Source organism: Fistularia commersonii, chromosome 26 (assembly GCF_037954325.1).
Source record: "Fistularia commersonii isolate RoL2024-O1a breed Wild chromosome 26, RoL_Fcom_v1.0, whole genome shotgun sequence".
NCBI classification, from domain to species: domain Eukaryota; kingdom Metazoa; phylum Chordata; class Actinopteri; order Syngnathiformes; family Fistulariidae; genus Fistularia; species Fistularia commersonii.
In genome coordinates, this window is record NC_141309.1 from 5,695,577 (window position 1) to 5,720,731 (window position 25,155).

The following is a 25,155-nucleotide window of genomic DNA, read 5'->3' on the forward strand; positions in this document are numbered from 1 at the left end:
ACAGGACAAAACGTTATCGCCACCTAGTGCTCACATGTATGACCTTACTACACTTGTGGAGTTCTCCCTGGTCTGCAAAATGAAGAAGGTAACACCGTTCTGCCAATCGTAACAATCTCTACAGCCCCGCGCCCCTAATTATTTTAGGTATCTAATGCAGTTGTTTCATCATAAATTTACCGATCTTTGACACGCACACATTCAAGGTTACACTAAGCATATGACTGCAGGAACTGATGTACGTAACCCTGAAAATAATCCAGTTACAAGTAATATGTTATTAATTTGGGCTTGAAAAGATTCATTTTTTTCAGAAGCCTCAGACAAGCTTTTTAAATTAACATCTAAACCCGAAAAAAAAAATCCCAATACTGAGCATCTTTTGCATTCACTGTGAGCCACCTGTGTCTCACTCAGACTGTGCCGCCATATGGCCAACTGGCTGAAAAGAATATCACAGACACCATTGGGACGATCACAGTGAGAAGTCTGAGTTCAGTTCCAGGGTAAACAGACCATTGGGTTCGTTTAAAACTAATCAAAGCCAGGTAATTTTCTTTTACTGGGCGGATGCCACTGAAGTCCTTTTATCAACGAGCATATTGTTTAAATCAGTCAGCAAGCCAATAAAATAAAAAGCTTGAGATTAACAGAAGGAATTGTATGTGGTAGCTTTTAACTGTAAGTCAAATATAACATTTCATTTGAAAATAATGAAACGCAAGGCTTTCTGAAGTGCATTTGATAGTTTTATCCCTAAAAGTCAACATAAATAAAGTCTGCATTTTAGAATACAAGCCTTGTTTCGGAGCACCTCCATATAAATCTGGAAAAATATTTATCCTCATGGAATTCCCATCTGCACACTGGAGCAATATTCACAGAAGTGCCGGTGTGAGACATTTAGTATTTGGTAGTTGGGATTATGCTAAGCTAACACAACCCTTCGTGACCCACGAGAGCAGGCGAATTTAAAGAGACACAAACTCAAATCAGTTCCAACTGCTCAGAACTTTTATTTTGAGGGCAATGAGGATTAAAATTAAATTAAAATATAAACTTTAGATGGGCAGGACTTTCTCTGAACACACGGGGAGAGTAAGTATTCCTCCAAGTAGGAGAGAGGCAGGTGATACAGGATTCATACAAAAGAAGTATGTGGGGGTATGAGCCGAGTCATTCAGGAAGTTATGTAGAAAAAAAAAAAAAAGAAAAAAGGTAAATGCAGTTAGTTATTATAAACCCCGACCCCCATCAGAAATGTCCTCATATTTAAATCAGTGCTATAGCTCTCTCGTTTTCCTTTAACTGGTTTGTCAGGAAGGTTTTGATTATTTATCTTCACTTTTCTCACCATCGCCTTATTTCTTATGTAACATCTTTTCCTGTAGTTTTGAAAAAAGTAAACAAAAAGTCCTTCAAAAATAAAATGCAGCAACCACATTTTATGTTCTACTATTACATATACAGTATATATATATATTTATATAAATACATACATAAATATCTTACATGTACAACCAATTTGAAAAGGGGGGAAGAGAGAACTCAAAGGACTTATGAGGACTTGCGTAGGTGGGGTGGGGTTGGAGCAAGGGCACCCATTGTTGCTCATAATGAGGGTAGTGTGTCTATCCACTTGTTTTGATTTAGCTTTACATACAGGCATGTGTGAACACACACAGCCTTTATGGGACAGAAGTTGGGGTTAGGAAGCATTCCTCAGTTGCCCCAGTAGGGGGAGCTGCCATAGCTGGACTTGTTGCCTTGGGTTTTCTGCTGCATGCTGCTGGACTGGCTGCGCTGACCAGGACCACCCTGAGGACAAGAACATCTTTTAGTGGCCCATGTGCAAGTGTTTAGATAACTATCACTACAGTCCATTTAATTCAAAATTCAATGACCTTTTCACACTTTTCAAGCAAAGGGATTGTTTGCAAGTCCCCCCACTGTGGCACTTAGGTGCGATTATCAAATGACCAACCCTCAAAAGCACATAACTACAACAGCAAAAACAGATTGTTATGAAGTGTGTGCTCACTGCCCCTCAAAAAATCTTCGAGTTGAGAATAACCGTATCCATATGGTTTTTAGATGGCCAAATAAAAACCTTGTGCAATAACCAAGAATGTGACATTTCCTACTTTACTGGCCATTTCAGAGATGGAGTTGGTACTGAAAATAACAAACAGTGAAATATTTGCAGCAACTTTAGGTACAATTTTAAAATCTGTTTGTGGATTTATGATAGGAAAAAAAAAAGTCAGCAGGGTTTCCACCAGTGCAAAGCAATATAAGCGCTTGCAGAGGAGATCAAGCACGTATGCAGCAACAAGCAAACCTGAAGCTTGTACTGCACTCTGAAAACTTCTGTGAGATCAATAAGTCATCTCCATACTCAGACATGTTGGTGCAAAGGTAGTAATGCAGTATGGACATTCAAGAAGCTACCAACAACTTTAAACCAGGATCACCAAACAGTGGGTTGTTTTCTGCATTATAATAGCGAAAAAAAGAAAGAAAAAAAAAACGTCTCAAAACTAGAGTATGAACAACTTCTGACTATGATATCTCCCTCGAACTGCAGGGATAGCAAAATGATGACAATGTACCTGTCCGTCTTGTGTGAGGTGATGGTGCAACAGCTGTGAATGGGGCTGCTGATGTGGTGGCAGGATGTGCAGGAAGGGTGCAGGGGCGTAGCCAGGAGCACCTCCGGGATTCAGGGGACCTGTTCCCCCAAGTGCTGAAGGAAGGCTGAAGGGAGGCGGTGTTCCTGTGTGGAAGCCTTGTTTGTCAAATGACTGAAAAGAAAGACGACCCAAGTCAGTACAACAACAAAGCAATTATCAGCCAAGTGGCTTGTAATAGTCTCTTAAAAAGAGACAGCTCAGACTTTGTCTTAACAATTTGTCCCTCTTAATTTGTTAAAGGGCAGACCTGACACATTTACAGCTACCATCAAGTAATAATGTGAATTGTGATTTCACCAGGTACTTCATTGATTTGCGGCTGGTAAATTTCCTCTTTTCTGGAATTTGAGCAGGCTCCAAAAACAGATTCTGATTTAATTGTTCAGTCTAGTTACAAATTCCAGCATGATTATTGTCAGATGTAGTCCAACAACAATTCCATAGGCTGCTGCAGGTTTTGAAAACATTGAAAGGGAGGTGCTCAAAGAGCACTTGAGGTCCTTCCAATGACTATCACACACACTGGTCTTTTAACTTGAAAAAAATCAGAGAAATGAATGTAAGGGTTACTGACCTGTGTTTTGCTGTAGATTGAACCTCCCATGTCAGGTACTCCTCCACTGGTGCCTGATCCAGACAGTCCTGGTGCTTTGCAGAGGAATGGATAAAAGGGTTGGAATTGGGGTAGGGAGGGGAAAAAAAAAAAAAAATCAACAGAGAATTACAAAACTCATCTTCCTAGTGATAAGGGAGCATTAAACACTGAATGATCATTTTCACTGTTAGTTGAAGGGGGGCCAGCCAGTGGGAAGAAGCATTCAGTGAGGAGGAACAGAGGCGGGATTTGCACTTTTCGCTATTCATTTGTATGCACGCCATGGTGCAGTTATATACGTGCAAAATACACAGACCTTTTTCCAGATAGCTCAACTGTAGACCCAACAAAAATTGTGACATTTTACATTCATTCCATCCATCCGTCACCACGCAAGAAAACACCCGCTAACTCTGTGGTAGCAGCAAGAGCAGTAGTGAGTGTGTACCTTTCCCTGGGCCGCTGCCCGCTGACTTGGCCTGTGACTGGGCAGAGCCTCCGTACCCTCCCTTACTGTACTCCCCACCGTGGGCTTGAGACAGGTCATCAAAGGCTGAAGGAGGAGGGGGACAGATTAAAAGAGGAGGCATAGGGAGGGAGAGAAATATATAGGCCAGATGAAGTGATGAAAAGAGGGTGACAAGAAAAGAGGGGGTAGGGGAGAGAGAGGCAGTAAGGTGACCTGACTATAATGGCAGCTGTGTCTATATTGAGCCATGTCACACTTTAGCAGGGGGGTTTGAGCTAAGCATGCAGCACAAGCAAAAACACAAAGGCCCAGTCCCACACACACACACCCACATGCAGCATTTGGTGGATACAAAGAAAAGGTTCAAAGTTGAGCTCTGTTTTTTTTTTCCTTGACTTTGACATACCATTTATGACAAAGCCTGCTTCCTGACATCATCTTCATACCCACATACCATCAGTTTAAGTCGGAGTTATGACTTCATAATTGTTGAATTAAGCTAAACAAACCTGATATCCAGTTCATAAACTGTTATGAAAATGTGTAGGAATAGCTGTTGGTACATTAGCTACCAATACATGTTGGTACATTAGCTACTAACAAACTACACTAACATATATTAACAAATATGTGTCACATGGTAATGGTAAGATATATTAACCCCAAAAAGTTTACATAGGTAGTTTTAGCGGTTTTTGGTCAAGTAACCTATGATTTTTGTATTTAACCAGTACTGTCATAGTTGATTCAATTGACATGTAAAATTTTGAAATCTAGATAAAACCTGGAAACTATCTTGACTTACCTGTGCCATATGCATGCTGTCCATAACTGGGCTGATGCTGCTGATGGTACTGGTTGGAGGGATTTGCTAAGCCCATGGCTGGTTGCTTGGCTGAAGCAGGTGGGACAAAGACAGTAGGACCATACTGGAAGGCTGAGGGAACCCCAGGAACGCCGGGATAGTATGGCAGACCTGGGGGTATATAAGAGAAAACCTGTTTAAATGTGGGCATCAACAAACAGAAGTTCTTTTCATTTTTTTAAGCAAACCCTCAGAGATGAGTTGAATGGATACAGTGCTTTGATTACATTCCCAAATTTGAAACTATTTTACCAATCCTTACCAGTGTATCCATAACCAGGAGGTAACGGGGGGTTGAGGAAGGCCTGGTTCTGTGTCTGCTGACCCTGGCTCTGGTTTTGGCTCTGCCCCTGTGTCCCTGCCTGCGGCGTCTGCTGGGGCTGTGCCTGCACCCCGGCTGCTGATAGGCTGGTTGGTGGAGCTGGAGACGAAGAGTCATTCCGACCAAACTTTGTTGCCTCACCTGGACAATAACAGCAGCATAACAAGATGAGAATAAAAGCCAAAGACATCAATATAATATTAATTTGCCATCAATCTAAATCATGCAGCAAAATGTTGTGCATTAGGATTATCATTTGGAAATTTCATGAAAATAATCCATTGTTATTCTTAGATTTCTCCAATTAAACAAGCTGAACTCATGACCCAAAAGATCTTTCCCAGCTCTCACACATGCACACATTTCCTAATAGAAAACAAATAGTTTTCATTAACTTGCTTGGGCCATTAGAACATAAACAACATCCCCAAGCAACAGGACACCAAGAGTATTGTGAATCACACTCCCTGCTGAAGCACTTCCTTTGAGTTAAAAATTAGGTAAGGAAGGATCGTCTTTTGGTGCAGATAAGGATTTGTTATAAATTAAATTCGGCCCGAAGGCCTGAAACGGTAAGAAAATGGAAAAAAATTGTTTTAAAGGCTGAAATTTAAGTCAGAGTGGGAATAAAAATCATACAATGTAGGCGTATATTCGAAAAGCGCTAATTGAAAACTCTTGCTTCTAGTTTAAATATACTTTGTCTTACCAGAGTATGGATTGTTGGCTAGGCCATCTCTTCCAGGCATAGTAGCTGTTGTACCAGGGAATGTTACACCATAGTAGTCCTGTGTTGAGAGAGCAAAAGCATTCGTTAAGAGGCCAAGAAGGAGTTCCTCCTGTTTGAATAACTATTACTTTCAGTAATACTGTTACTGACAGCGGGATGTGAAAACATATTAGTTTATAAACTGATATACAACATTTGAAATATAAATGTTAGAAAATTCAAAACAGTGCTCTTTGACTCACCATGGGAAGACGAGACTGCAGCATTTGCAGGTCCTCATATCCATAGATCTGCTAATGGAATAAAAAGGTAACCAATGAGTTCAAAAGTGTAAAACAAAAAAATTCCAGCCCAATTCTCTTGTTACATCTCATCTTTATTTTATACCTAAATTTAGTTTTAATCTCCCCCCCCCCCATATAACTGTCTCCATTTAGTGAACATCCTTCGATAATAAGTTGATAGACATAGATGCCTTAACCTCTCAATATATCAAAAATTACGCTATCAAGATGCAGCTGAGTATAGATCTGTAATATGAGGGGATAAATACAAATATTGCACAAATCATGTGGAATTTAATTTATCCTTTATTAATCCCTATTGGGGAAATTTGTTCTCTGCAATTAACCCATCATGGATGGACCATGAGCAGTAGGCTGCAGGTCACCAGCGGTTGGGGGTTCAGTGTCTTGCTCAACACTTGGACTAACTCCCGGTGTGTTTACTCTGCAGAGTAAATGAAAAATTTCACTGAGGATAACCTCAGCATTTTCTTTTGTTGCAGAATACACTCTAGTTTCTCAAAGTGAATAACCAGATAGAGGCAACAGTATCATTTCATGTCTTTAGCATGTCCAGCGAGGAAAAACAAACAAATCGTTGGATTATATGCTTACCGGATAAGCAGGGAGCAAGCCACCGGGGCCCATTATGTACTGGTTTGTCAGGAGAGGCGGCACTCCTTGGGCTAAGTTTGGAGGAGCTTTACCTGTGAAAGACAGAGGGGAAAAAAAATGCTTTAGTCGAGTGATTAGTTCAAACCAGTCAACTGTTAAACTCTCAGCTACATCAAGACATACTGAACTTTTACACTATTTAGTTAAAATATTTTCTTAAATTTTAGAAAGCTACATCAGCAGCATACAATTCTGTACTTCAAACATCTGTTATTTTGGTGCTAATCAGCAAAGATATGAGTCAAGAACTGTCCAGAACTGATACTTCAAGTCAAAAGTAAACTCCAATCTCCATAACAAGCGTTCTCCAGTTAATCATTCAAGCAAGTTCGAACTTGGTCCATTGATTCAATACAAGAAAGAAAAAATGCTGCGGTGTGACATAGAAATGAGAAAAAGTAGACATGGCAAGATCATTACTGTGCTTACTTGCATGCATTGGCAAAATGCTAAATTCCTCTCTTTTTTTCCCACCATATGAATCTCATTTTCTCACTGAATAACAGCAGTTCCCATCTCAAAAAGGACAGTGATTGTAGGTAGGCCATATACATTAACAACCTACACAATTAAAGCTTTCTGTGACAAGTCGAGAATAACTTACAGTACAACGCACGCTTTCATCAAAGGGTTAAACTATGGCCTATGAGCCTACCAGAGGTGGTTGTTAGCAGGGGTGCTGTGCGGCTGCCTGCAGCTGAGGGCGTGGTGTTTGTGCCATTGGGAGTTAATCCTGGTGCTCCCGAAGGGGGCAAAACATTGGTGCTGGAAGTGCTGACAGCCTGGGGAGCTGAAGGACTGGGATTGAGACCCTGGCTGGATACTGAAGAGAAGGCATGGGGATTGCTGCTGCTCTCCTCAGTAGCCTGATGGAATAGAACATGAGAGGAAGGGGTGAATGGCTTGATTAATAGCACAAACTTTATCAGTGTGTTTGAAAGAAAGTTCAGTTCTAAAACCAATCCAAGTGAGTAAATGATAGCACCATCGTAATTTTCTAGTAAGTACCACACACACACAATTTTATACTTTGAGGATTCTGCTTTCTGTGTGCATGACTCTACACTTACTGTCAGAGCGGAGCTTGTGGTGAGGGGAGGTCCAGATGAATGGGGACTGGTCACGTGACTAGAGAAAAATAACACCGCTTGTCAGTGCCTTAAAATCAGCTGAAGTATGACAATTGGATTCAGGGAATGAGATTCAGTTTAAGTCTTTCCACATTCAAGGATTAAGATATGTGCTTGTTACCATCATGATCTCTGAAAGTACAAGGGTGATCATAAGCCAGTGGGCCATATAAGATACCCCTTTGTGTTTGAAGCGTGTCTTACCTGCTGAGCGAAGGAATGGGTGTTGATTGAGAAGAAGTTACTGCAGCGGAGGGGATGTGGTGGCTGGAACCACTGTCATTCGACATTGTAGGAGACTCTGTTTTTGCTGATCGTGTCGATGACGTTGCTAGTTTAAAAAAAAGTCAGCAAATTAGCAAGCCAAGTTTAAATTTGGTTAGACTCATGTTTTGATTTCACAACTTGATATGCTGAGAAAAGTGCTATTTTCAATTATAAAATTTAAGATAATTTTCCTTGTATTTTTTTACAATTTAGCTTCACGTTTTGTGAAATAAAATGTAAAGTTTACTGGCTGACTGCATGGTTCTCCAAACCAGATAATATTAAGTATACTTACTGTCCTGAGTGCTTTGTGTCTTCACGCCAGTGTAGCCATTCTGAAGGGCATAGGAAAAATATACAATTTACCATTCTGATCTTTATCTTCAATTTTGTATTGTTTTCATGCAGCTACTTTCCTTTCTTGCTCATATTTGTTTCATGAGAGAAGGTAAACTAAAATCTTACTGTGAGCGGTCCAGCTGCAGTTGATTGCACATCTTTGCTCTGAGAGAAGCCCAGATGAGGGGCAAGAGACCTTGGGTCATTGCTCTCTATGCGGGTACTTGTGCTGGGAATTGTGGAGGAGGGAGGAGCAGATGCACTGGGAAGACTCAGCGACGGGGTGGGGGTGACACTGGGTAAGCCTAAAGACGGTGAAGGAAAGCTGGATTCGGACACACCTGAGGAGAGTGTGGATACGCTGCTCATATGCTCACTGTGTAAAAGAAGAGAAAAGTATGCATCATTACATCTGCCTTCAACATATACTGTACAAGAAAGTGACAGGTAAGCTGTATGCAGTGTCTTCATTTTTCAAAAAGAAAAAAAACTGTGCTCACTGACACACACACCTCACAGATCCTGGCTTGGAGAAGAGACTGCTTTGTGGCTGCTGTCCAGGAACAGCCACAGGGACAGACATGGTTGTAGGCGCTGCTGGAGCCAGGACCTGAGCTGGTACTTGTTCCCTAGCTGATTCGGTCTGCGCCATGTCTACAGTTGTACCCACAGTCTCAGAACCAAAATCAAGAGCTCCAAACTGAACGTTCAGGCCAGATATATCTGCTGAGCCGGGCATCTCCACTGCTGAAGAGGGGATCTAAGATTGACAAGATAGACATTGAGTACAGTTGAAGCAATATGTTATTTTAAATGCAATTTTTAGCATTGGTAGTCTTCTGTAAGTTTGTCATTTGATAAAAAAAGTTGAGTTATTCATTAACATATAAAGTAATAGTCATAGTAGCCGATAAGCTACTACTGCACCACTGTGTTTTTGTCTCAAGCAGCAGGTATTCTTAAAGCAAAATTTATTCAATATTCCTCACAATTATTCTTTTTTAATATCTAAAAAAAAAAATGAAATCAAAAGAATTTGCCTTTGAAGGAGGTGGACCTCTTCGTTTTTGTGTCTTGAGCTGACGCAATGGAGGTTCTGATATGGGAGGTTCCATACCAGATAACTTAACTCCTGGAGAAGCTCTATCTCTTACAGGAAGGACAGAGGACTCATGACCTGATGATATCAAAAGCCAATGGTCTAATTATAGGCAGATTTCAATGCAACTGTACAATGCAGTGGCTCAATTCCTGAGAACTACTTTTAGTGAATAGATAAACGTGTGCTGAATTACCTGGTGGTGTTGGGACCTGTGGAGCATGCGATAGAGATGCTACCAGAGGCTCCGTGGTGGGAAGGATCGATGACTGTTGTTGCCTTTGTGCCAGCTGGCTGAGAACCGCCGATGGTTCTGGCTGAAGCTTCATTTCCACTGGAGAGGACGGGAAAGAATGTAAGCCTAATTTACTGCTGTAAATATAAAGCTTCTAATAAGAGTAACACTTACAGTGAAGGGAAGTAACAGGACCATTCTCCAATCTCTGTGCCTTTACTTCCAGAGAGGGAGAAGCAGCAGGAGCAGGACTTTGTTCTGGAGGTGGTACCACATCTTTGGAAATGCTACTGTTAGCAGTGGTAGCCAGCAACTGACTTCCTCTCTGACCAAGCCGAGGCCCATTGAGCTGCTCTGCTGTTCTGATGTCAGAGGGAGGTGTTGGCTTTGGGGCGTTCAAAGACCCAAAGCCTGAACCCAGAACGGAGGACTTAAGAGGACAAAAGCAAACATGGACGTGAGTAAAGTACTACCATAGGTGCGTGTGGGGGCACACACACACACATTCTGTGATGTAAATTGAAGCATAGTTGTCTGTACCAGCGCAGCATGTGCGTAGGTGGTATTCGCAGAGGCAGCATGGGCATAGCTATTGGCTGTAGCATGTGCATAGCTGTGTGTTGCTGTGCGTCCATTGTGGTGGGAATTGGTGAACACGAGGCTTTGGCCCAAATCCTCAGCCGAGGGTCCATCAACTATTGCCCTGAGGTCAGACTCCACCGTACCACCTACAGCCACTCCGCTCTTAGGCAGTAGGCTCGCCAAGTCGACACTGATGACACGAAACAGAAAAGGAAATCATGACGGGCCACGATTAGAGAACACTTTTTGATGTACTTTGGACAAAGGGACTTACTTGTGTCCAGGTGTGACGTGATTTCCCACGGCAGATGAGGCAGTGAATACTTTGGTCTCAGACAACTGAGAAAGGAAAGAGAGGGAAAAGGACACATTCAAAAGGAGTACTGCATGAATAAACCATCACACACAGAAAATGACATTAACTCAACAAGCAATCAAATTCTAAAGTCCTTGAAATTATGTAAAAAAAAGGAGCCTTACATCTTCATTCCAGTCTTCTGATGTCCAGTCTTCCATATTGCCACCCCATGTTCCTAGAAGGTCAGTGTACACATAATGTTATTTAACACCTATTCGTGATCTTCAAAATTGTATATTACCCGAAAGCAATGGCGAAGAAGTGAAGAAAAAGCACTCCTTCTGATTAATAAAGCACAAAAATTCAAAAGATAAAATCTTTTCCTCAAAAATTGTGACATCTTTTAAGCCTCTTTCCTTACCTGTTCCCTCAGCAGGTTCAGTACCATCACCCTCCCATGTTTCCTGGCGAGCTCCAGGGTTATTTGTGTAATCAGCAGGATTAAAGGTGCTAAAACAAAAAAAGAAAAACAGAATGCTTAGACATGCAAAACAGGAAATGTGACAAACTAAGAGAAAGTGCATACTGTCGTAGTTTTTTGGGTAATTGTGTTATATGGATATGTTGTTGTAATAATCACCATCTCCTACTAAGAGGATTAAGACTCAAACACATGTTCTTACCCCATTCCTTGTGAGGAGAACCTGTTGCCAACAGCTGCTCTTCCTCTACCTCGAGCCCCTACCCCTACGGACACACAAAACAACCAAATCAATTCTGTTGACAGCTTGCTTTCAGCTGTTATAGTGTTTTTAACTATAGACAAACATAATAATCCGTCTACATTTTGGTCAGAAATATTTGCCAGCCAGAATGAAATAATTCAATTCTTTTTGCTTTAAAACCTGGGATTCCCAATACTGTACAGTTGCTTTTAAAATGTGTTCAATTAGTAAGCTTGCACAATTGTACAAATTTCATCTGTACAAGTTTTAAGGTAAGAGACACAAAAAATGAAGTCACTCAAGTGCACTTGTATATCTTTTGATTCATGTGTAATAAAGAATTACATACTAATCAACTCTTATGGTACCATTAAAAGTACCCCTTCTATTTTGATGAGCTACAAACAGATGACATGGTTAAGCCAGTATTTGCCCTATTTATAGCCAACAACTAAAATAATCAGGGTAAAAAAAAGCAAGCCTAGCTTCTAATGGCATATTATCCCATTCTTTCAAACAATTCAAATACAAGTACTATAACTGTTATGTCTACACTGATTTTCCGGCAGCAGCAAAAAAAAAAACAAAACAGTTCTTTGCTGAAAAGCATTAGACTTCATTTCCCCCTTTCTGGACAGTTAAAAAGCACAGCAAGTTTTCCAAATGTTGCACCTTAACTCTATGAAGTACTATAAAATACCACTTCTAAACTTTGCATTAAAACCTTGTCCTACATCGCCTTTCTTATTCACACTTCTATAAGACCCCCAGGTTACCTTGAAACCTCTTCAAATAATTATCTTTAAAATTTTCATGCACTATTGGGCCTTCAGCTTCAACGATCACCTTTGAAATGCTGAACAATGTCGTAACGCACTAACATTTTATATAGGCATTCTCATTCTATGATTTATGTTTCCCCTCTAAAGTAAGTTTGACACATGATATCTGATGATTGCCCTAAGCCTATTTGCTACAACACATTTAGGCATGTTGTTTAGCATTTACTACCAATTTGTATTCTAATGGCTTGTCTAATGGATTGTTCTTTTACTCTGAATATATTGAAAGCCTCCCATAAAAATGTGATTTTTGAGGAAACCCTTTTGTAATTCTCACCTCTTCCCCGTCCACGGCGTCCGCGGTCTCCACCTCTTTCTCCAGGAGCCACCTCAAACCCATTCTCCTCAAAACGACCTGGAGTGACAGGGAAATTGAAGACATCAAGCCAATGAGGAGTATACATTCCCCTTCCTACAAACACTTTGACAGCTGTCCTACATGTTAAGTTTTTCCAAATTGCAAGCAAACACAGACAAACAATGTAAATTCGTACAAATGTATTTGCTTGTCATGTCCTTACCTTCACGGCCTCTACTGATTCCTCTGCCCCTCTTGTTTAATCCCCCCCGTCCACGACTGCCCTCCCTCTCTCCTCCCTTCTTCTCTCTGCTCTCCTTTATCTCTGAGAACCCTCCTTCTTTCCCAAGACTTCGCTTCTTTCCCACAGTCTCCCAGGAATTCTGGCATGGAAGTGAAGAGAATAAGGTTCAGGATTTTATCTTAAAAAGATCAAGGGTTAAATTATATATGCACACTAATTGCATATACACATGATAAATATGCTACAAGAAGTGCAAGGACAAATATAGAGGGTTAGTTTGTACGGACTCACTGTGTCAGAGGTGCTCTCCAACAAGAAATTGATGGCTCTGTTTACATCTTCATTGCAGTCATGGAGGGCTACCATGCACTCATCTTGAGTCTTCCCAGTCACCTCTATAAGCTGGGAGTTGGCAGAACAAAACAGCTTTAACAACGCTTGATGAAATGTGGGTCCCGCTGTCCACAACTCCAAGGGTGGGCTGATGACACCCCCCCCGAAACAGTCTGAGTATATGCACACAAACCTGTTTGACCTTGTCTTCAAAGTCAACATCATTTTTGTCATAGATCATTTGGGCCAGACGAATCTGTTCTGCTGTTGCCTATAACACAAATTCATGAAGAAATTATTTGACAAAAAACAATTACAGGACCAATCTTTCTGAAAAGATGCCACTAAAATGTGAAGTCATACACTTAATGTACACACAGAGATTATTAACAGTTATAGACTGTAAGTGTAAGGTCTCCTGTTGTGAACTAACAAAGACATAAATTATATAATAATTCAAGACCAAAATGTGTGTAATTCAATATATTAAAAAAAAAAATATATATATATATACACATGACAGGTGATGGTGCAATTGAATAATTTTGTTCGTCCAAACTCTGCACTACAGGTAAGAGATTTCGATCGCAAAAAGAAACATCCTAAACACAGGGAACATTAAAAAACATTCACCGTACCTAGTTGTAACCAAGAACCTTGGGCGGGCCTGTATTCAAATATGACACAGAAACCCACCTGGATCTGTTTCTGTGGCTGTGTTGTTTGTGTGGTAGTAGGCAGCGTTCTGTCCCGAGTTCCCCGGGCTTGATTGCTGACCACCGAAGTCATCATATACAGTATATACAAAACAATGTATGTACAAAATAGAAAAAAAATCTGTAGAGAAAGAAAAAAAAAAAAAAAAGGTTGCCAACTGAGTTGGGTAGATTGCAGATACAATTTCTAGAATACATTCAAAGGGACTACATCACCAAATATCAGTACAGTATGTTGAATATGTAAGCGGACCGACACTTAATATTGTCAAGTATGCCATGTAAGACTATAACCCCATCTGTTGCCCCAACCTCCCGGGTTAAATATAGACTACCAAGAGGGAGAGTCTAGGAGTCACGTTACATTTCCCCCACCTCACCCACGCAAAACACACACATACACCATTTGTAGGAATATGAAATTCGTGTTTTCGTCACTACTGTTAACAACGTGACATATCATATCATCGAGTTACAAGCGATCCTAAAAGATACTCTATGACAGGGAATGGTTGACCGACAACATCGCAACAAGAGCCAAGCCCAGGTTACATCACACAGCAGTAACTAGATGATGTTTATCACTAAAAAAAACAAACGACATTTCGTCCGTGTCTAAACATATTAAGACTGTTAACGGTCGTGTTCATATTGTTGTCTATCAGGAAAACGTACTCTCGCATATAATCAATCCCGAGGTTAGCGTGACTGCTTCAAAATAAAAATCAAAGTTCGTGGCGTAGACGTCACCTATACAGCTCTGTTTTTATCACAAGTTCATGGCGATACTAGCCAAAATAAGTGCCGCGCTAACAAATGTTCACCATAGCTTCTGGTTAACTAGCTTCCGCTAGCTTTAGCCAGGCTAGCCACCATTTGTCTTTGTTCCGTGTGCGATACATATACTGCCGATGCTATTTGTATATTTAGTTCTGTTGAACCTTCTCGACGTTTTTGTAAAGAACGTCATCGGTGTCTTTTCGTATAGGGCAATCAAGTCAGAAACTAACATTTATTTTAAGTAACATCATAGCATTACCCTTTTTTGTGAGTACCGTATTACTGCTTTCGTCAGAAAGACAACCTCGGTGGTAGTTTTAGCTAATACTATAGCCGGCTACACAACTGAAAGCTAACAAGAAAACAAGGATATATTAAATGCTCCTTGTCAAGTATTTACCTGTAATGCGTAAGATGGTTGGGTGTGGATAAGATAACGTGTCGAGAATAAATGATACTGCTAATATAAGAAAAGTATCGGACAATTCCAAACGTGAACCGTCCCAGCATGTGAACGGCCTGTTCAACTACAATGCCGCACGACAGCCCGGATACGCGACTGTCGAGCTAGCAACTTGATTAGCTAACACCTTTACAGGACGAGCGTTTTTCTCTTTATCGGATATAACAATACATCAATGTAACTTCGAAAGAGCAAAATACAACACTTAGACAACTGAAGCAACTTAAGTGGAGAGTCCGGGCACATTTATCTTTCTTTACCTGCTAACACGCTTCGCTCAGCCAGCAGCAGCAGATGTTGTCACGTGACCCACCGCGCCGTTGTTCGTTGTGAAGTCGACACCGCCAACCGAAATCGTCCAGAGTGGTCAGGTGGCTAAACAGCATGCCCCAACGTGTGCGTTATCTTTCGAGAGAGCGCAATGCATCATGGTTGAGAGCGAGTTGTCGCAGCAAGTTATTTGTACATTAAAATATCTAAAAGCAAAACGAATAATAAACGTGTTTATTCATGATATTCACTTTGATTCATTTCATTCATTCATGTTTCATTTAAGGTAGAAACACGTTGTGCTTCCCTCGCATTTTTTACATGTGTTTATCTATTTGCATCCGCCTCTTCGTATTGTACACGTTTTCTCTGTTCTACGCTCATTACTTGTGTTCTTATACGTTTATTTGCAATCAAGATCCTTTTACGTTCTATCATGTAGTCAATATGTTATTAGTACATGTTTTAGAAGTTAGTTAAACTTGGCAAAAATAGTTATTTGTCTATATGATTTACTCAGCAGCAAAAATAACTAAAAACTTAATGTTTACAGTTTATTATGATATCTCCTAGATAATTTGAATGTGTATTTTTAAGAAAGCAACAGTGATCCCCAAAGTAAGAGATGTTTATCCAGATTTTCTGTGTCCTTGTTTTATTCGTCATTCTTCACTATGCAAAGAGCATATAACCTCCATGACAGATCAAAAGGCAATTGCAAGGAAAGTCATTTTAATTTTGTCAACATCACTCATTTGAAAATCAGTCACAAAACACCCACTATAAAAAAACAAACAAACAAACAAACAAACAGCCACACATCCTGAAAAGCAAATTGTAAACCTGATGAAGAAGAAAAGTGGAAATATTTAGCGTTATTGGGAGACCATTACCACAATCAATGTATTGCTGTTTTTAGAGATACTAGGAAATAGTTTCTTGCGGTTATCCCAAGCTCAAATAGCCTGGCAAAATATATGTATGTTGGCCTTCATTCCACAGTACTTGATGTAGTCCACCAAATTCAACAGCAGCACATTCACACCAGATAGAGCTGACTCAGCCAAGGAGTCAACAAATTTTTCACAAGGTGACAGTATTTCCAAGATAAAGATTTAGATTATGGGAATTTGACCAGATTCAGTATCATGGTTGCATTTAGAAATCAAATGCAATGCTAATGGAACCTATTTAAACAACAGCGTTTACCTATGGAATATGTCAACCATGTCTTGGACTGATTTTGCAACACCTGTCTTGGTTTAAAACTCACACAACTGTGTTCCTGCAATGCCCAAAGCAGTCTTGAAAAATACATTCTTATCCTGGAGGAATAACTAGTGTTCTCTGGAAAAAAAATCATGGTAACATTAGTTATTTCCATAGAGCCTGCAGTATTACAAGCTTCCTTTAAGGTTTTGGTCTTCATTGCTCTTATGGTCAAAGGAAGGGCTCTTCTTAATATATGACTGTAGATGAGTTCTCATGCTGTGGACACAGTGTGCTTTCTTCTCCATGATCTCCTCCAGCTGTTCAACATACTCAGCAAATGGCTGTAAAAAACAAACAAACAAAAAATTCTAAATTAAAGTCTCCCAGAAAACAATGTCTTTGAAATAAACATAATTTAAAAGGAATGGCTTCAACTAAAATAACACTTAATATCTTGGTTGTTGATGATTACAAATAATATTTACTATCTTATATTGTGGAGAAGAAACCAAATGAATGACATTGATTGACAACCGACTTGAATTTTCTGACCATATCAGGTTGCTGGCATAGAAGTGTGCTCTCTTTGTGACATAATGCCTCCATTTCTTCAAGCTGCTCCCAATGGGCCTGGATGACACTCTGTCTGAAATTTAATTGTTTGAAGGAAGAGGCATGGTAGGTTTTTTTACAAAAACACTTTTTTTTATTGTTCAAACATACGCATTTTTAACAAAAAGTCATTTTTTATATTGTGTTTGAGTTTGTGTGCATGTATAAAATCAATCTTTTTAAAAACTGTAGGTCAAGCTTTAGTGGATTAAGTATTTAGAAAAATACAAAAAAATGTAACCTGTCTGTAAACATCAACTCCTCAGGCATTTTCATACTTTAATTTTTTCAATAAATCTATTTTGAAAAAGGAATAAAATGTTCATTTCAAACAAAAATGATGCCCTTCTATTCCTGAGTGCAAGTACACCTGAAAATAACATTAATAATTGCAAAAGACTGTACCCTATATAAAGCAAAATCTTGACACTTTTGTGTGCAATTCTTATAGTCTGAAAATGTCATATCAAGCATATTCTACAATGTATCTGTACATTTAAGCATTACTATGATGACAAAATGGCATATTTCAGCATCACCAAACCAAAGCTCAGTGATAAGAATATTAGGTATAGTAACAGAATTTAATGACATGCTTACATTAAAAAAAAATCGAGGAAATAATGGTACTTACTGATTTTGATCCCTGTTGCCTACAGCAGGTGTATGTATTGTAGGCATCATTTCCTGATTGCTGGCACTCTCATGACATCTATCTGTCGGACCATTGATATGGTGTGAGGTGGTAGGGGGATAAACAGTACATACTGAGTGACAGTGGTTCAGCATTGAGCATGAGTGGTGTAAGACACTTTCTGGTGGTGGTAATGAGTATAAAATAGCATCTTTGCTGGTCATGTCACATGTGTTATCCACAGGCACTGGTTTGGCATCATTGGATAGTTGACCATTTGAGCTGTGAGAACCAGCATCCGAAGGTGAGTTGGTTTCCAGAGAGGTATGTGGTGAGGTGTTACATGGAGATCCAGCAGGTTCTTCATTTGTGGACTGACCTATAGATGTCTGTCTGCTTCGTTGCGCGTGTAAGGAGAGCAGTATTAAGCTGGCAAGATGCTCCATCACACCTGAAAATTATTTATTGTAAAGTTAAGACATTAACTTTGGATAACTTGGTTGTTCAAACACTGAACTCAGACTCACCTATTCCACAATGTTTGTGAACTACACATCCATCTTTTGTTGGCTCGTTGAGGTGAGAGGTAGTCAGGATGTCACTGGTCAGAGGCCAGCGAGTCTTTCTTTGTGGTAGTTCAAGAAGAGCAAATTCTGTTTCTTCATCCTTAAAAGTCCCAATAGTCTGTTTTTCCTCTTCCTTTTTATGGTTTTCCCTTTCATTCGCATGCAAACAGAGTGAAGTATGGGTCTCTTCCCCTTGAATTAATGAAGCTGCTGGACTCTGTTGACCAGCGCCAAGAATGGGCACCCTGAGGGGGTCCAAAGTATATTTAAGACAATCAACAGAAGCCTTTTCTTGAGGTGGTGCTGACACATTTGCTTTGACTACCTGATGTGTTTGTGGTTGCGTGTCAGCTGTCATTTCTGATGATTTTTTAAGGAGCTCATTAGATTCTTTGCATATGTTCTGTGTGATGGAAGCAGCACTCGGGGGGTTGGCTTGCACAGTGTCTACACACTCTTGTCCATCAACATTGACACCAAACTGTTGTTCATTCTCTTTTTTTCTTTTTGATTGCACATCTACTTGGGCATTTTGTCTTAGTAGAGGCAGTTTGTTGAAAGGGCTGGAATCTTTTGGTTCGGGCGAGAAGTCATTAAAATTGCCTGGTGGCGGGAGCATTTTGCTACAATCACTGGCAGGAGAGAGCGGCCGTTCTGCTGGAGCTTGCTGATGTAGTGTTTCAGATGGAGGGTTACTGAAGGGTCCAAAGTTCTTACTGAGACCGATGCCAGTTCGCTGATACGGGTCTCCATCTTCAGAAGTCAATACTCTACCCAAAGAGGTATCCATTCCTTCTTGGCTCACTTCATCTGTCCTCTTTGCATCCCAACTGTAAGACCTTACTGCCATGGCATTTTTTGATGTTGCATCTGCTTCCCTGTATGATCGGTCCGACTCTCCCGCTGGCCCCCAAGCATGCCTTATCTCTCTCCTTTCTATCCCAGCTTGATTTCTATCCTCTATCCTTATTCCAATGTCTCCTACTGCTGGTGCATCTAATGACCTTCTTTTATCACGTCTACTTCTACCCTGTCTGAATTTTGTCTCTGTACCTTTCCAGGATATTTGATCTTTCCCAGCAGCATCATACCAATTCTCATCACAAGGCATTGATCTTCGAAGATCATCGGCCCTGACTTTAACACGTCCTCTGTATCCATTTACAACCTCCTCTAAGCTATGATACATTTTGTCAGAAGTTTGAAAGTTGGAAGAATGTCTAGGAGATGAACAAAGAGACTGAGAGTCAAGGGAAGAGCGAAGGAATGTGCTTGAAGAGGATGGACCGGTAGAGGAAGTAGAAGACAGCACTAACTGCTGCAGCTGCTGGTGATACCATTTAAGATGTCTCTCCTTCTCTGTAACATTTTCTTCACACTTATGAATATCTCTCCTCCTTTGCATTTCCAGTTCAACAGGAGTGCCTTGTTTGCTTTCCACTTGTTTTTTCTGTTCCATATGTCTCCTTCCTACTTTGCCTTCCCTTTTCAGATGTTTCTCTTTTTTCTCATTTTCCAGATGGAACAAGCCAGAATCCAAATGAACATAAGACGCATCACCCCTCTGGGCCCCTCCCACTGATGGCTGCTCAGCTGTTGGTTGTGTCAACATCAGCTGTGTGGCTTCATTTTGATCACTAACTGAATAACAGCCAGTTCCTACAAATCTGTCTTCGGTCAACCGGGCTCTTTCTTCCCTCGCACCTCTCTGCCGCTTATTCTTAGTCCCCGGTAAAATTATGGCAGTTGATATTTGATCTAGTACTGTCCTATTTCCAACTATTGCGTTTGGTTGTCTTCCCTGTTTACTGCTCTTAGCATTTGAGGACAGTAAAGTTGGTCCAAAAGCACCACTTTGTGACCCCATCTTTGGCTTCTTAGGAGGACTTTTCCCTCTGGCTCCAGCACTGCTTCCTTTGTTGCTGATGCTGCTGTTGCTGATGGACAGGTTGCATTTAGGTGAGGGTGTTGTCTTCCATCTGTTGCCTGCTTTGTGCACACCTTGTCCTCTCAGCTCCTTCACTCTATGAAAGAATGAGTAACATTAGTACCTTGGCTTAAATTACTAGAATCATCTTAACATACAGAAGGAAAACCAAGCAATTACATATTACACTTTCCATTAAAATTACACAGAGAATATTGCACATACACAATTGATACTCACCGATCAGCATATCTTAGAGTATTTAGTGTATGCTCTGTTGCTAAGTAACCAGGTGAAATGTTGGCAATCATGCAGGTCATTGTATCACCAACAAATGAGTCTTTCAAAACCTAAAATGTTGAAAACAAGAGTTAAAAAAGTAAAGCGAATGAGACGTGATATATTTTCCTATCTGAATCAACAAAAAAAGTTACTGAAATGTTGGTACCTGAGTTAGTTTGCTTTGTCTGAAGGGAGTGTGCGACTGCTCTTGATCCAGGGACCTAATGCATTCTTTCAGCTAAGCAAAAAAAAAAAAAAAAAAAAAAAGTTAAAATCAAATACAAACAAATATCTGATATGTGCATGACTGGATAGGAGCTCACAGCCAACAGACTCTGGTTGATTTCAGCTCCCTCCATGCGACTTTGTCTGTCTGGTTCTTTGGTATCCGATGCTCTCTCACTTCCTGCCAAGTCAACAAACCACATTCTCCACAAGCACAAATTGATTTTAGTTTAGTCTCTTTGGAATTGAAATAATTAGGGATACACATAATTGCATATGATATAATTATATGATACAATGATTAAAATATTGTTTCTCACCTCCCAGTAACCTGCTGATTTTGAGTTTTTAGCTGAATCTGAAGCAAGGCATGTGAACGAGATGACAATGGATTAACTCCGCTCACTCCTTGTGTGCGCTCCTCTGATCCCCGAGCAATCACCTTGATAAGCAATGAAAGACGGACAGGATATCAAATGGGTGGAGATTTCTTGTTTTTCTATGAGATTGCAGAGCATCACAGCATTTTTAAAGTATCTACAGTAAGTATACCCCAGGCATACTCCAGAGAAATGTAAAGTCCCTTACTTCTTGCATACATCTTGTAGATGTATGGTTGAAGTAACAACAGAATTATGAACCACATTACAGATCTATTTTTTCAAGACTGTTATCTCGCTGTCAGTTCAGACATTGTTTTCAAGTCAAAAGCCAATAAAAAGCAGTTATGCATAATACTGCATGACATTTAAAAAAAGTTTTTTGAAAAAAGTCAGACCTCCAGCAGTGACTTGACAGAGTCCACTTTAACATTACGAAGCCCTGCAATGTGAACCACCCTTTGCCCATCTTCTCTTGCAAATAACCTAGAAAGGGCAGAGGGATTAAAGGAGACTGAGGGAGCAGATGGAGAAAAATATAGACTCAACATTTTTCAGAAATCGTTATCTTCAAAAAAAACACAGTAAGGTTCTATAATTGCAAGAAAATCTACTGTATTTTGTTTGCTTTACTCAGTCCTGTTGTAAATCTATTTTTACGAGATTGTTGTTGTGAGATCACATAGAGGACAACATTGGTTTGTACAAAAATACACAGATACATATTCAAACACCCAGTAGAAAATTCAATGTCTTTAAAATTCATTTGAAACCAAAATAATTCCTAGAATCATAACTTTATTTTTAGGTCTTGCATCTCAACACAACATAGCACACCTTTTTCTGTGATCCAACAGGTCATACAGCTGACCGCAGTAGATCTCAAAGAAACTGACATAAACCAGCATGGAGGAGGGTGGGTTTGAACTGGAGAGGTGAGCAAAAATGTCTCTGACGGCCAGTGCATACAGTCCGGGTCTCCCGGGAGATGAGCCCAACATGGTGTGAGTTTTCCCTGCACCTGTCTGGCCATACGCAAAGCAGGTGGCTTTGCCTCTATAGAAACACACACACACACACACACACACACACACACACACACACACACACACACACACACACACACACACACACACACAATGAGGCAAACATGACGTTCAAACTCAGATGCAGGGGTACACACTAACCTACATATGGCAATATTAATAGTCTTAATGCTAAGTATAGGTAAATACTTGGCACCGTAACTAACAATTTTGCGTTTTTCTCAGTAATTCCTTATCAATAAAAAAATAGATTTGAGTTTTAACATAAAGGATGATACAAAAAAGGTATGTTGCACCATACCCATTTAGCATGTGCTGCACCAGAGGAAAGGCTGTTCTCTGATACACCTCCTCATTTGTGTTTTCCTCCCCAAAAACCTCGTCAAAATAGAACCTGTGCTGCAGGGACAAAATATTCAGGGGAAAATTATGAAATACAGCAAAGTATGCCTCTGTATATTAATGTGACAAGGTGACCTTCAAGAAAATATCCCATCCTTATATGCTCACATACTATGGATACGCAGATACAGAGATATTTCCTCTTGAAGTTCCTCCAACATAATGTTAAGGTCAATACTAATACTACTTGGATACATTACTAATTGTAACGTTAATGTGTGTGAAACACAAACATCATGTCACCCCGAGTATTATAGCTACCCGATGTATATATTGTGTGAGATCCACTGCTTCTTTGCTCTCATGGACGAACACGCACTCCCCATTTGTAGTTGTCACGACATCAACCTCACCACTTCTTAGCTCCGTGTGGGTCAGAGGTCTCTTCCTTACACAAACAGTGATTCGCTGCACCCCTGCCTGTCTGCAACATTAATTACAAAAAAAATCATGAACAATCAGGACCATCAGACCAAAACAAGGGTTGTATACTGAATGAATAAAGTAACAACAGCGAGAAGTGAGTGACAGTTAATTATCAAAATTGAGAATATGCAGAAGAAATCTCTGTTTCTCTCAGCTCGTTTGCTATATTCACAATATTGTACACTTCCACTTACTTTTTGTTGGAAACAGATGGGGGGCTTTGTGGTAGTCCATAGTTATATCCAGCTGTATTCATTGATTCATAAACAGATGCTGGTTTAGGAATATGTCTAAAAACCCTATTGAAGTTCCTGCCTTTGAAAGGTTTCTCCTTCAGTGAGATTAATTTTCTTTCTTTGTACACAACAGGTTTGTTGCTAAACCACTCAGATGCAATTGTTGCAGACCTGGGTTTGGATGTGTGGACGGAGACCCTCTTTGTTGATGATCTAGAGGGAGCACTGTATTCAGCTGTTACTTCAGTGATATCTGTCTTTGTTCTTCTTCCTATGAGAAGATCAGATGTTCCTTGAGTTTCAATCCTGTGTCTACAGCCGCATGTTGTTGCACTTCCAGTGCAAAGACTGAGTTCTGTAGGTACGGCAGACCTTTTTCCCGGGACTGATCCATCAGTTCTATTTTGATTTGTATAGTCATGAGCAGTGCCTTGAGATATTTTCTGATGACGGTCCATGTCCTCACAACTAAAATCAAGTCGTCGGCGGACTGATGATGATTTGGTAAAAGCGGCTGCATTTAGCTTATCAACAGAAGTGGCATCCTTATCCTTAACATTTTGAAGTTTCATATCTTTGCAAGTTAAGGCACTATCTGCCTCATCGCAACAATGATCGTCATCTTCCCCATTTTCATATCCAAGGCTTTCCGGGTCAAGAGTTTTGAGCTGCTGGACTAACTGAAAGAGACGAGTCCGGTCCTCCATGGTGAGGATCCCTAGGACAGGGTAATCTTCCATGGTTAGTGCTAAAAGGTGGAAAGCACGATTAATTCCCATTGCAGTAAACCTTAAAAAAAAGAGGATAAACAACAGTCTTAAGAGAAGGCAGGGCATATTTTTGGTGTCCAGTGAGTGTGTGTGTGTGTGTGTGTTTACCGTTCATAATGGCGTTGAAGCCCGATTGCTCGGAGACACTCATAAAGGCAAATTGTCATTTCCAGAAACTCTCTTTCCCTCTTATTCCGTTGCCTCTTTCCACCACGCTAAAAGTAGCATTATCATCAGTTGAGAAAGCATACACATGCAAAAAAAGACAGGACAACTTGATATTATTTTATAAAGTGAATGCACTCACACAAACATTATATTGTATACAACATACACAACACAAGCTTCTACACACATGCAGCCAAACTTCCTTTACCTTTAGATAGTGTTTCCCCTTACTGTTTTCCGCTCCTCACTTTCACAGAGAGATACAACCTACACTGCTGTTGGGACATGAGGTATAATACTGAAATTTGACACTTGGACACTTGGAAGCCACCACAGTGCAGTCATGTGACACATTTGTCTATAATGGCAAATATGAGACATTTATATATATCATCCACACCCATGCAACTGTTACTTCTTAGGCTTATGCTGTGGATGTATTGGCAGCTGCGACGGTCCTGTTGTGGCACTTGAGACTGTTTCACATTCATGTGAGGGGACAGTGCTAAGTATCAAGATTAGGAACCAGTGCAGTGCTTCAAATAAACTAATTCTTTAATATTAGAAGTTCATTTATCAAGGCTAATACTGTCCCTGCTGTGACCACACAGTGGAGTGTCAAGTCCACTGTGTCTGCAACTATTAGTTAAGCAAATAATCTGTCAATTTGATCTTGATTTACAGCTGTCAAGAAGGCAATGACTTAGGAATAGATTTGTAAACATCTGACAGTCTATTGTATTTGCTATATTACTTAAATTATGTTAGCTTAGTGGCTGCACTCACAGAACAAGAAAAACAAACAATCTAGACATCTGACATTCTATTGTATTTGCTTTTTTACTTAAATTATGTTAGCTTAGTGGCTGTAGTCACAGAACAAGACTAATAAATAAAAAAATAACTTACCCGCTGAACTCCAGCAGGACGGTAAAATTACAAAGCGACGAGTGGTTTAACAGGAAGAGGAAAATAAAAATGACCGAATGCATGAATATTTTACAGTTGCTAGCTC

General features: G+C 40.1%; 2 protein-coding genes across 5 annotated transcripts; both read right to left on the bottom strand.

The window, feature by feature from the left end:
- Nucleotides 1–996: 996 nt before the first annotated feature.
- On the bottom strand, nucleotides 997–15,357 carry LOC147218327 (ubiquitin-associated protein 2-like). 4 transcript variants are annotated; one of them, XM_086173654.1, is made up of 29 exons: nucleotides 15,245–15,357; nucleotides 13,722–13,862; nucleotides 13,219–13,296; nucleotides 12,984–13,094; nucleotides 12,672–12,831; nucleotides 12,428–12,505; nucleotides 11,267–11,330; nucleotides 11,005–11,093; nucleotides 10,766–10,818; nucleotides 10,560–10,624; nucleotides 10,244–10,475; nucleotides 9,878–10,133; nucleotides 9,665–9,802; nucleotides 9,410–9,546; nucleotides 8,882–9,129; nucleotides 8,496–8,745; nucleotides 8,326–8,365; nucleotides 7,968–8,094; nucleotides 7,704–7,761; nucleotides 7,289–7,499; nucleotides 6,574–6,665; nucleotides 5,917–5,964; nucleotides 5,654–5,732; nucleotides 4,885–5,085; nucleotides 4,563–4,733; nucleotides 3,737–3,841; nucleotides 3,268–3,341; nucleotides 2,613–2,804; nucleotides 997–1,818 (listed from the first exon to the last, which is right to left on the bottom strand). In XM_086173654.1, exons 2-29 carry the CDS (start codon nucleotides 13,815–13,817, stop codon nucleotides 1,723–1,725), a joined length of 3,549 nt encoding a protein of 1,182 aa, XP_086029780.1. In that variant the 5' UTR covers nucleotides 13,818–13,862; nucleotides 15,245–15,357; the 3' UTR covers nucleotides 997–1,722. The 4 variants fall into 4 exon arrangements, with proteins under 4 accessions (XP_086029780.1, XP_086029779.1, XP_086029782.1 ...); XM_086173653.1 differs by having other exon boundaries at nucleotides 5,917–5,967; XM_086173656.1 differs by lacking the exon at nucleotides 3,737–3,841.
- A 634-nt stretch (nucleotides 15,358–15,991) lies between these two features.
- LOC147218328 (uncharacterized) lies at nucleotides 15,992–25,070 on the bottom strand. Its single transcript, XM_086173909.1, has 15 exons — nucleotides 25,050–25,070; nucleotides 24,081–24,187; nucleotides 23,161–23,991; nucleotides 22,802–22,964; nucleotides 22,440–22,537; nucleotides 21,930–22,148; nucleotides 21,491–21,578; nucleotides 21,033–21,154; nucleotides 20,811–20,916; nucleotides 20,654–20,725; nucleotides 20,446–20,555; nucleotides 18,240–20,302; nucleotides 17,713–18,163; nucleotides 17,019–17,112; nucleotides 15,992–16,807 (listed from the first exon to the last, which is right to left on the bottom strand). The coding sequence occupies exons 2-15, from the start codon at nucleotides 24,137–24,139 to the stop codon at nucleotides 16,652–16,654; spliced, it is 4,632 nt and encodes a 1,543-aa protein (XP_086030035.1). The 5' UTR covers nucleotides 24,140–24,187; nucleotides 25,050–25,070; the 3' UTR covers nucleotides 15,992–16,651.
- Between the last annotated feature and the right edge of the window lie 85 nt (nucleotides 25,071–25,155).